At 57.3% G+C, this 12602-nt stretch overlaps 1 protein-coding gene across 1 annotated transcript in view; it reads right to left on the bottom strand.

Moving 5' to 3' along the window:
* DNAH1 (dynein axonemal heavy chain 1) overlaps positions 1 to 12602 on the bottom strand; it is a 77257-nt gene that overhangs the window by 402 nt on the left and 64253 nt on the right. The window contains exons 57-77 of the mRNA XM_012460669.2: positions 10922 to 11089; positions 10628 to 10819; positions 10298 to 10429; positions 9653 to 9778; positions 8525 to 8644; positions 8251 to 8400; positions 7976 to 8136; positions 6878 to 7103; positions 6556 to 6751; positions 6099 to 6250; positions 5073 to 5269; positions 4677 to 4821; positions 4258 to 4416; positions 4046 to 4177; positions 3146 to 3316; positions 2886 to 3065; positions 2639 to 2815; positions 1846 to 2016; positions 1563 to 1693; positions 886 to 1237; positions 305 to 539 (exon numbers count right to left, since the gene is read on the bottom strand). Of these exons, the coding sequence (XP_012316092.2) occupies positions 305 to 539; positions 886 to 1237; positions 1563 to 1693; positions 1846 to 2016; positions 2639 to 2815; positions 2886 to 3065; positions 3146 to 3316; positions 4046 to 4177; positions 4258 to 4416; positions 4677 to 4821; positions 5073 to 5269; positions 6099 to 6250; positions 6556 to 6751; positions 6878 to 7103; positions 7976 to 8136; positions 8251 to 8400; positions 8525 to 8644; positions 9653 to 9778; positions 10298 to 10429; positions 10628 to 10819; positions 10922 to 11089 (3673 nt within the window). The remainder of the gene's footprint in view (positions 1 to 304; positions 540 to 885; positions 1238 to 1562; positions 1694 to 1845; positions 2017 to 2638; positions 2816 to 2885; positions 3066 to 3145; positions 3317 to 4045; positions 4178 to 4257; positions 4417 to 4676; positions 4822 to 5072; positions 5270 to 6098; positions 6251 to 6555; positions 6752 to 6877; positions 7104 to 7975; positions 8137 to 8250; positions 8401 to 8524; positions 8645 to 9652; positions 9779 to 10297; positions 10430 to 10627; positions 10820 to 10921; positions 11090 to 12602) is intronic.

Genomic DNA, 12602 nt, shown 5'->3' with positions numbered 1-12602 from the left:
CCAGCCCAGACAAGTTCCTGCTCTGGGCCTCAGTTACCCTTTGAACTCTCAGTGACAGGCTAGGGCTTGTAGGCTTCTAGGACCCAAGGTAGGCCTGCTGAAGGATAGGAGCTCAGGGTGCTCCCCACAGCTGGATGGCAGACCTTAGGCATTAACCTGCTTGCAGCTTGCTGGCCTGGCCCAAATCTCTATATTCATTCCTTGTTCAGCTAACCTGGGTCAGTCTGACTGGCTTGGGCTGGGCTGGGTTGGGTTAGTCCTGGGTCCCCACCTGGAGTGTAGGCTCCCACCCCAGGCCTCATACCAGCACGAGTCAGTGTCTTGTAGATGGGGCACAGGTAAAAGTCCTGGTCTTGGGCCTTGCGGTTGGGTGTTGGCAGGAGCCAGATAACGGCCATCTCTGTGTACAGCTCCTTGGGCTGAGACTCGGCCAGCTGGAAGGCCTCCGGATCCCAGCGGGCACCTTCCAGGAAGAGTCCATGGATATAGCACCCTACTTGGGGTCTTTGAGTTAATTGCGATGATGCCTCAGGCATTACCTGTGGGTAGACACAGACACATACCAATACCCAGAATCTGGGTTAGGATTTTGATCAGGAGACACAAAACTCCCTTCTGAGAGTTGAGTGTTGCCTAATGCTGCCTGCCTGCTCATCATGTACCTACCGCTTTAGCCCGGGGCCTGTGGTCTGTGCCCTGCCCCTGTGGATTTTTGATGGACCCAGCCCAGGCCCGTTCCTGGGACTCATGGCCTTTTCTGGTCTGGGTCTTCCCAGGCCCTGGCTTAGAGATTCCCCAACTGCCAACCAACTGTGGCCTCAGAGTCCTTTCTGCCTGGGGTGTACCCTAGCCAGTCACCTGACCTGGCCCTGGCTGTGCCCAGACCTTGAAATCAAAGGAGATGGTGTCGATGGAGATGACAAATTTGCGGGCAAAATTCTGCAGAGTGCCTGTCAAGAAAGCCTGGGGGAAGAAGAAGCCACTGATCCAGAAGATGGCTGGGATGCCACCTTCGATCCAGGCTTGCAGAAAGTCCAGGCGTTGCAGCAGGTCCATGACCCATGAGGACAGAGGCTTGAGTGATGCGTAGGCCTTGGCACTCCAGAGCTCAGGCACAGTATTGTTGTACAGGCTGGCAGCCATCAGTTCCAGCTGTGAGGACATCACCACCAGCCCCTTGAGTGCCTTGAGCAGGTCTTGCAGTGTCTGTGTGATCACCTGCAGCAGCTGATTGTACCTATGAGGCCAGTGGCAAGGGAACAGGCAATGGGCTGGGGTCGTGTCGCAGTGGCTATGCTCCCCAGTTCAAGGCCACAGACTGAAAAACATTGGCAGAACATAGAGGCTAAGAGCAGAGAACTGTGTCAGGTGGACTGGGTACAATCCCAGCTCTGGCCCTTAGCAAATGTGTGAAGTTGAACTTGGACACATTTTGGGGCCTCAGTTTACTCATCTATAAAATGGGAATAATAAATGGCACCTGGTTCATAGTAACTCCTGCTGTCATTTCTCTACAGTCCAGTGGCCGCTGACTCAAGGCAGGGGTATGGCAGGGTGATTACCTAATGACCTCTTGTACTAGCACTGTGTTCATTGATTCCTCATACAGCACTGGGTATTTGGCCATCACCAATTGCAAGTTGATAGGCTCAGGCACCTTGAGCAGAATGTTTTGGGCAATGTCCTCCACTATCTGCAGGGGCAAAGGAACACTGGCGGTCAAGGCTGGCCCCCCTTATCCCCTGTGAAATTCCACATGCACAGAGCTCATCCCACAGGGGAGTGGACAGGATGGTGGAGCCTAGCCCATCCAGCCCTTGGGCCCCTTCCTCTGACACCACCCACTTCCTCCTGGCCCTGGCTGCCCGCAGAAGACGATTTGGGTTGCAGCTGGATGATGGCACCCAGCAGGGCAAACGTCTCGTTCTGGGCAAAGGTGATGTTGGCATTGTCATGCAGGCCAAAGATCTCAGGCATATCATTGAGTGGCAGGCTCTTGATGTAGGAGAGGTAGCCCTAGGAGGGAGGAGGCCAAAATGGAAGCCCCTGGCTTGCTCCACCCCAGCCTTCAGAGTCACTTTCCAATGGAGCACATCCCCACTTGTCACATCCCTCACTCGTCACCCCTGCTTATAACCCTTATGTATGTCCCTGCTCTTGGGACTCCAGGCCTCTGAGGCATTGTGTGGTGTTCCCTCCCAGCCCCCTTGTTACTGCCATCCATTCCCTGCCCCTCTATTCAGTGGCCCAAACCCATCAGGCTCCCTCCTGGTGCAGGCCCTTTACATTGATGACCCACGCAACCCAGCCCCAGTAAATGTCTTCTCCCCACACATCTTAGGGGAAGCATCATTTCTGTGGCAGCCCTCCCTGACCGCAGAGTCTGGGCCTGGTTGCCATCTTGGAGGAGCTGCCCCAAGCCCTCACTGAGTAATTCCACCTAGGGAGTAGCTGACCAGGTATTCACCCACAGAAGCGAGCCCCAGCGGGCAGGGACTGACTCCCTTGCCAAGGCTGTCTTTGTGGGATGGACTGATCAATGAAAAGAAAGCTGATGGAGGGTGGGGGCTGTGTCTTCTCTCACCCAGAACCCCAGCCTGGCAGGCCCCTCCTGTGCAGCCCTTTGGACTGGACTCACGTGGAGGTTGTTGGTGGTCGGGATCTGGTGATAGATGCCCGAGGCACTGTAGCTGTGCTCAGGGGAGAGCACATCGGCGTTGTAGAAGTCCTCCAGGATGTTCATGATGCAGCGCCGGTCCCAGTCGTCAGTAACACGGCCCCCGTAATTGATCTCCCCTGCCGTGTACTTGAGGACCTATGGAGTGGGTGAGTGAGGGCTCCCATTATGTGCCCAGTCCCTAGGCCCCAGTCTGCCCCAGGCCCACCTTGTAGGGGATGTCATCATATTCGTCCAGGAACATCTTGAGCTGGCTGATGCAGATGCGCAGATCTCCATCTGTGAACTCATAGGGGATGTTGAAGCCTAGGGGCCCAAACTTACGGCGCTCCAGGGCAATCCCATGGAACAAGCACAGAGACAGCAGCAGAGACTTGAACTCTGTCACCTGCGGGAGGTGGGAGGCAGGGGAGGTGAGGGGTGGGGCCAGGGGCCAGGTAGGGCGGGCCTGCACCGAGTGTGCCTCACCTTGTGGCAGGAGTTGAGGAAGTCTTCGCTGAGGCTGCTGTAGGACTTCAGCAGGTTGGCCTTGACACCACGTGGAGGCTCAATGGTCATCTTGGAGCCGTTCTGCAGGATGGACACTGGGAACTTGTTGCTGGGCAGGCTGGTGAGCCAGAGGCGGAAGTCCCTGTGCACCTAGTGGCCATGGCTCCCTGTGAGCATTGAGACCCATACCTGGTGGCCACCACGACACCAGGCTCCCTCCTGCCCAGGGACCCTGGGCCCACCCTCAGCCTGACTGCACCCCTGAGGTGGGCCAGCTGAGGCTGCACAGACAACTGGTTAAGAATTGGGCTTTAGCAGGCCAGGTGCAGTAGCTCACGCCTGTAATTCCCGAACTTTGGTAGGCCAAGGTGGGTGGATCATGAGGTTAAGAGATCAAGACTATCTTGGCCAACATGATGAAACTCTGTCTCTATTAAAAATACAAAAATTATCTGGGCATGGTGGTGCGCGCCTGTAGTCCCAGCTTCTGGGGAAGCTGAGGCAGGAGAATTGCTTGAACCCGGGAGGCAGAGGTTGCAGTGAGCCAAGATCATGCCACTGCACTCTGGCCTGGCAACTGAGCGAGACTCCATCTCAAAAAAAAAAAAAAAGAATTGGACTTTGGCAAGTCCCAGGTCACTGATCTGTGCTAAGTGGCCCTGGGCAAGTCGCATCACCACTTGTACCAGTAACTGGGGGTGGGGGGTGGATTGAGAGGATTAATCCAGTCGATGTGTGGCACATGTCAGTTGCTGAGCACTTGCTACACGCTGGAGGCTGGGCAGAGTGGTTTGCATGATTCTCTTTATTTCTGGCTCATTAGTCCCTGATGGATGCAGAGGAGGCCCCAGTGGATCTGTGATGGGCAGGGCAGCACACCTTATCTGGGTTGATGTGCTCGATGAGGCGTTCCAGGGCTGGCATCCAGCTTGGTGCCAGGTGGCAGTTCTGGAAGAAGACCCACTTGCCCCTCTCTATGGAGCTACGCATCATGGCTTCCGCCCGAGGGCCCTGCAGGAGCAGGAGCACTGAGCAGTGGGGCCAGCTGGCCTGCCCCCAGCCCACTCCCTTCCTTCCTGCCTAGCCGTCACCTGCCCCTGGCCCAGGGAGATGGCAGAGAGCTTTTTGGAGAACTTCATTTCTTCAGCAAACTTGTAGAGATCGGCAGCAGGGTCTGTGCCAGGTGACAGCACAAAGATGAGGGGAGTGGTAGAGTTGGAGTCTTTGAACACCACTGACAGGTTGGCTGTCTGCAAGGGCAGGGAGAGATGCTGAGACCACATGGGGCTGCAGAGAGATCAGGGCAAGGGAGGGGAATCTGGGTTTCTCAAGAGTTGTCCCTGATGGGCTTTCTGGTGGGGGCTGGAACCTCTCAGAGCCTTTAGGGAGCAAGGAGGGATCCTGACCTGGCAAAGACTGCAAAGTAGTCTATCCAGGTGCAGCCAGGGCTCTGGGACCCGGGATGGGGACAAGCCCAAGGTGCCAGTCCTGCCAGGGTGCCAGCACTTGCCTGGGGCTCAATGAAGCGTGGCTCCAGGTTGGTGGCCACAAAGTCCTGCATGGCGTTGGTAACCTTGTCCCCACGCAGGCAGCGGAGGACTAGCAGCTTCTGGAACTGATCTAGGTACTGGTCCCAGATGCCAGGCAAAGGCTCCCTGCAACAGTGGCCCATACCTTACTGAGATCCAGTCTGTTGGAAGGAGGTTGGTGACCCTAGGGATTCTGCCAGCTGGGCAGGGGAGAGTGGGCTATCCCAGGGGTTTGGCACTGGGGGCACAGAGGAGCTGTATCCACAGCCACAGGGAAGCCCTGGCTGGCTCCTTAGAGAAGGCTCCCAGACAAGCCATTTCCTAGGGGCTCTTCCCCTTGCTGTGCTCATCCTGCCATATTCTGGGGCCCAGCTAACCGGTGGGGCTCAAGGCTGTTGAAGATGACTCGGAATTCTGAGAGGTGCTTCACGAAGTCGGAAGGGAAGGAGGAAAACGTTGCCAAGTTCGAGAGTGCTAGGATGTCTCGCCAGGCCCGGTCTGACAGCCAGTCGGGTGCTGGATTCTCAGTCACAATCTGGATGGAGCCACCGGACAGGAGGTAGCGCCACTCACTCTGCCAGGAGACAGGAGGAGGCTGGTGCCCAGGCCCTGGCCAGCTCCTCCTTCTCTGGGCACCCCCACCCAGTAGTGCCTCTCCTACTCCCCTCACCTGGAGAAACTGAATCTCCCTTGGGGATGGTGGTTGAACAGGTCTGGGTTAGTGTTCCCACCCTGCCTTTCCTGGCTGTGTGACCTTAGGGCAAGAGATTTGACTTCTCTAGGCGTCTGCCTCCTCATCTGAGAGTAGGAAGAATCAGAAGCCTGACTGCTTCCCAGGCCAGAGCCCTGTGCCAGGCACCGGCTAGGGCTCCGGCAGTGGTGGCTGTCACTCTCACTGTGTCAGCAGGGCTTTCCACTGCACCACAAAATGCATGGGGCTTCCCGAGAGTGTGAGCTCCTGGCCAAGCAGGTGTGGGAGGCTCAGGGCAGTCTGTCCCCGGGGATAGTCTTCATGCTCACCAGCTCACTGCAATCTCCAACTCTTGGGTTTAAGCAATTTTCCTGCCTCAGTCTCCTGAGTAGCTGGGACTACAGTCACGCGTGCCACCACACCCAACTAATTTTTTTGTATTTTTAGTAGAGATGGGGTTTCACCATGTTGGCCAGGATGGTCTTGATCTCCTGACCTTGTGATCTGCTTGCCTTGGCCTCCTAAAGTGCTGGGATTACAGGTGGGAGCCGCTGTGCCCGGCCCTAGCTGTTTTTAATCAAGGAATTGTTTCCTCTGCCCCTTTGCTCTTGCAGTGCTCTCATGCCTGGCTTTCTCTTTCCTTCTGCCCTGTTCTCAGGCCCTGCACAGGGCCACCCCTCAGGACGTCTGTCCTGGGCGTCTCTGCCAGCACCTGGTTGATTCTGCCCTCGTTCATCATGATGCGAACACACAGCAGGAAGGCAAACATCAGCTTATGCTTCTCAAAAAGGCTGTGACAGACGTTGCTGTAGAGGCTGTAGGTCAGGTAGCGGTTGATATTGGAGATGCGCTTCTTCAGGTTGTCTGTGGGTGGAGACGTGATGGCGTGCGGAGAGGTGAAAGGAAGGAAGAGTCCCAGGGTCCAGCCCGGCCTAGCCAGTCTCCCCAGCAGCCTAGGGGCGGCCTGAGTCTCCCTTTGGGGCACTTGGTGTTCCCAGTGAAGGGGCTGGGAGGAGGGTAGGGAGTGCTGTGTGCGTTCCTATGTATTGTGAGTCTAACAGGAGAGGGCATGCCAGTGAACACAGTTGAGTTTGTGTGTGCCCCACAGTGGAAATGCATCCACATGGGTCATCTCTGTGCAGGGTAGGAGCCTGGCATCCCAGCGCTACCTGCTCTCTCTGAGTTGGCGATGCCCGAGAGGAAGATGTTGAGAAACCACTCGAGGGAGTACTGGTACATGGGGTCCACGTTGGCCAGGTCAGACACACAGAAGAAGAGGATCTGGGTACGGACGGCCACGGGTATGTACTCCATGCGGGTCAGGTCAATGTCCTTCTCCGTCTGCTCTGCAATCCTGACCTTGGCCTGTGGGTGCCGTGGGTGGGGGAGGGGTCAAAGAGCAGAAGGCACGGGGCTTGGGGGGCAGGCAGGGAGAGGTGGGAGCAGGCCTGAAGCAGGCCCAGGGCAGGTGGGTGGGCGGGCAGTGCTGACCTGGATCTCAGCGGCTTTCATCTTAGAGGCTTCCAGCACCTTGATGAGTTCCACGTCATCTACAGGGTTGCCCTCGGAGGAACTGAGCCGGTACAGGATCTGGTCCTCAATGTCCTTCAGCTCCTGGCGCATCTTGGCATTACTGATAATCAGCTGGTTCTTGGCCTCCTCCAGGTCAGGTCGCTCCTCTGCCACTACCTGGCCCAGTAGCTGGTTCTCTAGGCCACTGCCGGGGGCAGGGGACAGCAAGTCTGTAATACCTGGTGGGCCCCGGAGGACCAGCCGTGAACTTGCTCACCTATCCACCTGTGCTTCTGCAGCTCCAAGAGCCCAGCATCCTTGCCAGTGTTGGCCTAGGAGGCCTAGCCTCCATCTCAGGCTGCAGGGCTAGTGCAGAACCTGCCTTCAAAGACACCAGTTCTCAGTGAGCCCTTGGGTGGCAGCCTGGAATCCTAGAAGGGGCTGACCAGCTGAATGTGTGAGCTGCTGGGGTCTCCGGACAATACCTCCTTGGCAGGAGGGGGCTGTGGGTGATACACGGAGACAGGCCTTCAGGGTGTTTTCACCCTTTGCTTTGTGGAGAAGTTCACACTGACCACTGAAATGGAGGCCTTAGCACAAAGCAGGCCTGTGGGCTGTGGGCTGTGGGCTGTTTAAGGATGGCCAGCGAAAACCACAGTGCCTGGACTCGTGACAGCAAGGATAGGAAGCAGGACACTTGGGTTCAGGGAGCCACAGTGTGCCCACCTCAGGGCTCTGGGGCAGCTCTGAGGATGAGGGCACAGGGCCCGGCAAGGGCTCGGCAGGAGAGAAGGGGTCCCTGGAGGAGGTGAGGCTAGTACTAGACACGGAAGCTGGGGACCCTGACCAGGGATCTGGATGAGGTGGGATGAAGGTTCTTAGGTGGAGACAGTGGCAGGTAGGAGGAGCTGGTGGAGGGGCTAGAAAGACTTGGAATGTGAGTGCCTTGGGGGGAAACTGGCAAAGACTTTGAGTGGGGGAAAGCCCCACTGAGTCCCAGCCTGGGGCTGGGAGAGGGGCAGCTGGGCAGGCAGACACAGAGCTGATGTGTGGGGGTCCCCAGCGGCGGGGGCTTACCTGGGCGACAGGGTGAAGTTGATGAGGGTGAGTTTGGTGGAGATCTCGGGCGTGTAGTGTGGGTTGGGCAGCTTGGTGGTGATATACATCCTGAAGTCCTCATGGTAGGGGATCACCGTGTCCCCCAGCTTCAGCACCATGTTCCCCTGCTGCTTATATGTCTGTGGCAGGTGGGACCAGTGGGTGCTGTGGCCTGAGCATCACCAGTGGGGCAGGGGAAGGGCACTGCCCTGTCCAGGACTACAGCCACCCTGCCGTCACCACTGCAGACCCACCTGCTTGAGCAGCACGGGCTCCAGGACCGGGTCCAGCTCCTCGCCCACATTCTCCAGGAGACATGGTTTGCCAAAGCAGATGGCGTTCTCCATGCTGCGCAGGAAGTCGCGGTCGCTCAGCTTGAACACATCCAGCCCATTGTCCTTCTCCTGTAAGGGAATGGGGAAAGGGAAGGCTGTAGGGACTGAGAGCCAGCCTGAGGCTCTGCTGCTCACCACTGCCCTTGCTATGCCTGGCTGGGGTGGGGTGGTGGTGCCTGGTGGATGGGCTCACCATGTTCTTGATCCATTTGTTGGCCTGGCTCTGAGGGTCAATGAAGTGAGTCCAGCGCTGGGAGAACTGGTTGATGACCCCATTCTCCACTGACAGTGTGTCGTTGGGGAGGCCAGCAATCTGTGGAGACCCAAGCACTGGACTGGGTCAGGGCTTTCTTGCAAGGAGGGTCACTGGGGGCATCAGCCTCTCCTGGCCTTGTGCTTTGGCTGTGGACTTTCCTCTCCTTGCTGCATCCCTTGGAGGCTGGGAGCAGGTGACAATGTGGGCAAGGCCTCACCCCCAGGACTCCTGCCTCTCCCTGCTCCTGAGCTGGCTACCTAACCATGGCACAGCCCCTGAGAGAACACACACCCAAGGACACTGATGGCCCCAGATGAACAAAGAAACCCACAGACAGAAAGGTCCTCTTTCACCTTTCTGTCCTCTTGCCTACAGAGCGCTCGCTTGGTGAGACCGTCTTCATGGAGCCCACACCTCACTGACCCTCCTGGCCTCTGCCCACACCTGGCCTCTGCCTACAGCCTCTTCATTCTCTCTTTACCAAGTGTCCTTGCCCTTTGGAGTCTCGCTCAGATTCTTCCTTTAGAAAACCTTACTTTTCTTTTTTTGGCAGTGGCACGATTTTGGCTCACTGCAGCCTCTACCTTCTGTGTTCAGGTGATCCTCCCACCTCTGCCTCCCAAGTAGCTGGGACTACAGGCACGCACCACCATGCCTGGCTAATTTTTTAATTTTTAGTAGAGATAGGGTTTTGCTAAGTTGCCCAGACTAGTGTTGAATTTCTGGGCTCAAGCAATCCACCTGCTAAGGCCTATCAAAGTGCTGGGATTACAGGCATGAGCTACTGCATCTGGCCAGGCAACGCTTCTAAACCCTCATTCTGGACACTCCTTCTCAACCTCCACCCCACGCTCTTGAAAGTACCCCTAATCCCTCTCCCCACATTTAGCTAGCATCTGTGCCACACTCAGCCCAGCTTTCTCTTCCTCTCCTACCCACCACCCGCTTGCTGGGCCCAGCAGGGCTCAGCAGAGGCAGCTCCGAGCCAGGCCCCAGAAAGTAGGGTAGGAGGGAAGCAGAAGGCTCTTGGCCCTGCCTGGGCACTCCTGCCCCTGGGGTGGGCACCTGCCACGAGCGGATCTTCACAGGGTTTCCCAGCGTCCCGATTAGCGTGGGCTCAGAGGTGTGCGGGACATTGTGGCTCTTGAGCTGCTCGACCCAGCTGTCGTAGAGCACCGTGCGGTACTGGCCCTGGGGAGATGCCAGACTCAGGACCACCCCACCACGACACCCACAGAGACCTCCCAACTCCCACTACACTGCAGCGCTGGGCAGTTGCAGAGATCTGAGTCAGACACGGAGCCAGACACCTGCATTCTAATCCCACTTTGGGTGATTTCCTTGGCCTCCACAAACCTCAGTCTTCATCTGTGAAATGGGCAATGCTAATGATGCCCGCCTATAATGGCGTCTATGAGGATTAAATGGGACACAGATGGCGTGTTTAGAACGGTGCCTGGCATGCAGCAAGTGCAGAAATGTGAGCTCTTCTATGTTCCCACTAGGTGGCTTTTCTGGGTGTTTTGTACACTGCTGTATCCCCAGGTCTACAGCGCCTGGCTCAGAGAAGGTGCCTGAGAAGTGCTTGTTGAATGACTGAGTGAGGGAAGAGTCACCCGTAGGCTGCCTGTCATGGAGGTGAGGCATCAAGGAGGAAGGGCCTCTTTGGGAGGGCGAGGCTGTTTAGAGACAGAAGTGGGGACTCCTTACTGTGAAGGGGCCCAGGTAGGCCACAAAGCCAGCGGCTACCAGGACATCGCCGGAGATGTTGTTGAGCATGTACTGTAGGTTCTCCACCGTCTCCTGCCAGCGCACCTTCTCATCCGACAGCCCGTTGATGAGCTGGAGGGGCAGCCACGTGGGATGGGCTCTGGGAGGCTGGGCTGGGAGCCTGGGGCTGGCCCTGCCCACTGTAACACCTGGGGTTGCCAGGGAGGGGGTGTGGACAGCCACCCCGGGCGCCCCCACAACACCCTGGTCCCTTCTGGCCCCCGTCTGGGCCGGGCACAGTCGAAGCCCTTGTGGGAGGAGGGTTCGCACCTTGCCAGCGCGGCCCAGCCGCTGCCCACACTGCGCACACTTCAGCTCCAGCTCCTCCTTCTTGGTGATGCATTCCCGGTACTTGGCCTGCATTGTGGCGATGCCATTCTCCACCTCACGAAGGCGCTGCTTCGCCTCATCCAGGATCCGCTGTGTCACCTCCAGGTCTTCCTGGGCCTCCCGCAGGGCTTGCTGCAGGGTGGAGGACACAGGGCTAGCTCGCCTGAGTACCCCCAGGAGGGGAGCCCACCCCCACCCCCACCCCCACCCCCACCAGCTCCACTCAGCCCTCACCCGCTTGGGCTCCACGGCTTTGGCCACGAAGTGGTACTTGTGCATGGCGCGCACCCACTGGCAGATGGAGGTGCAGGCCTTGGACACCTTGGCAATGGCGGCTGGCTGGAACTCTTCATTATCAATGTACGGCTGGATGGCTTTGATCACTGCATCCCCAATGTTGTCCTGAGGTGGGAAGCCTGGATGTCAAGAGGTTGCTTCTCAAGGGTGACAGGGGAAGGGCTCCGCCGGGAGGTGGGGCCTGCTGAGGGACACCCTGGCTTTTATGCCCTGTGCAGGCCTCCGTATAGATTCTTTCTCCTGAAGGAACAACATAGCCCAGAAAGCCTGGCCAGAAAGGAAACTGTGGTCCCCAGGATTTTAGATAATAGGATTAGGGAGGTCTTGGGACACTGTGACAGCCTCAAGATTTCATAATACAGAAGGCTTCACTTAAACACTCATTTGAGGCTGGGCGTGGTGGCTCACGCCTGTAATCCCAGCACTTTGGGAGGCTGAGGTGGGTGGATCATGAGGTCAGGAGATGGAGACCATCCTGGCTAACACGGTGAAACCCCATCTCTGCTCAAAATATAAAGAATTAGCTGGGCATGGTGGCATGCACCTGTAGTCCCAGCTACTTGAGAGGCTGAGGCAGGAGAATCATTTGAACCCGGGAAGTGGAGGTTGCAGTGAGCTGAGATCGCGCCACTGTACTCCAGCCTGGGGGACAGAGCAAGAGACTGTCTCAAAAAAAAAAAAAAAAGGTCATGTAAAGGCAAGGGCTACTTCCTGAAAGCAAGACCATCAGCAGGTATTGAGATGAGTGAGTGGTTCTGATGCCCAACCAGGCTCATGTTCAACCTCAAGAGCCTACCCTATGCCCTGGGGCTCTTGTCCCATCCAGGGAGAGTCCAGCCCTGTAGTTCATAATAGGCCCAGGTATTTGCATTGCTCATGAGTTCCCAAAGGTCAGAGCTTGGGCCCAGGGGAGCCTAAGCACTGGCTTGAGCACTCCTGGCTTGGGCGCTTCTCTCAGAGGGACTTGATTGGGCCTGTGGGGCCTCTAGTTTCCTGTCTGATGGGAGAGAAGGAGGGATGGAGTAGCCCATAAGGGTCCAGATGCTGCTGAAATGGGTGTGGGATGTGTCCAGGGCCTGATACTGACACACAGTGGATGGTGGCCTGTGTGGGACAGGCAGCTGTCCCCCAGCTAATTTCTGGGCTGTAGAGGAGCCCCCCAAAGGGGCTATGAGCTCCAGGCTACTTAGCTGTGGCACAGCCCCTGAGAGAGCACATGCCCAAGAATACTGATGGCCCCAGATGGACAGAGAAACCCAGAGACTGGATAGCTGAGCCCCAAGTGCTGAGGCTGAGGGAGAGAGGGGATGACTGGCAGATGGCAAAGGTCTTGGCCAAGGCCTGGGGGTTGCTGGGATGAGAGGGCATGAAAGACAATTTGCAGGCTGTGGAGCCTTGGAATGACCATGGGTGACATCCTATGGGGCACAGGAGCCTGTCCAGGTCCCAATTTCCTCAATACCCTTCTGTGGGTAGGTCTGTCACCTACCAGACGGAGAACGCCTTGGGGCCAGGCTCTGGTTCCAGCCATCTGCGTGGCCCTTGGGGCCTTGTGTGGTGACAGTGGCGGGGAGATGGACAGAGAGAGATGGGACAGAGAGCACTGCACATGCAGATG

Source organism: Aotus nancymaae, unplaced genomic scaffold, assembly GCF_030222135.1.
Source record: "Aotus nancymaae isolate 86718 unplaced genomic scaffold, 86718_ANA_hifiasm-v0.15.2.pri h1tg000067l, whole genome shotgun sequence".
NCBI classification, from domain to species: Eukaryota; Metazoa; Chordata; class Mammalia; order Primates; family Aotidae; genus Aotus; species Aotus nancymaae.
Note: the sequence above shows the minus strand (reverse complement) of the source record. Positions and strands in the feature narration are given on the sequence as shown.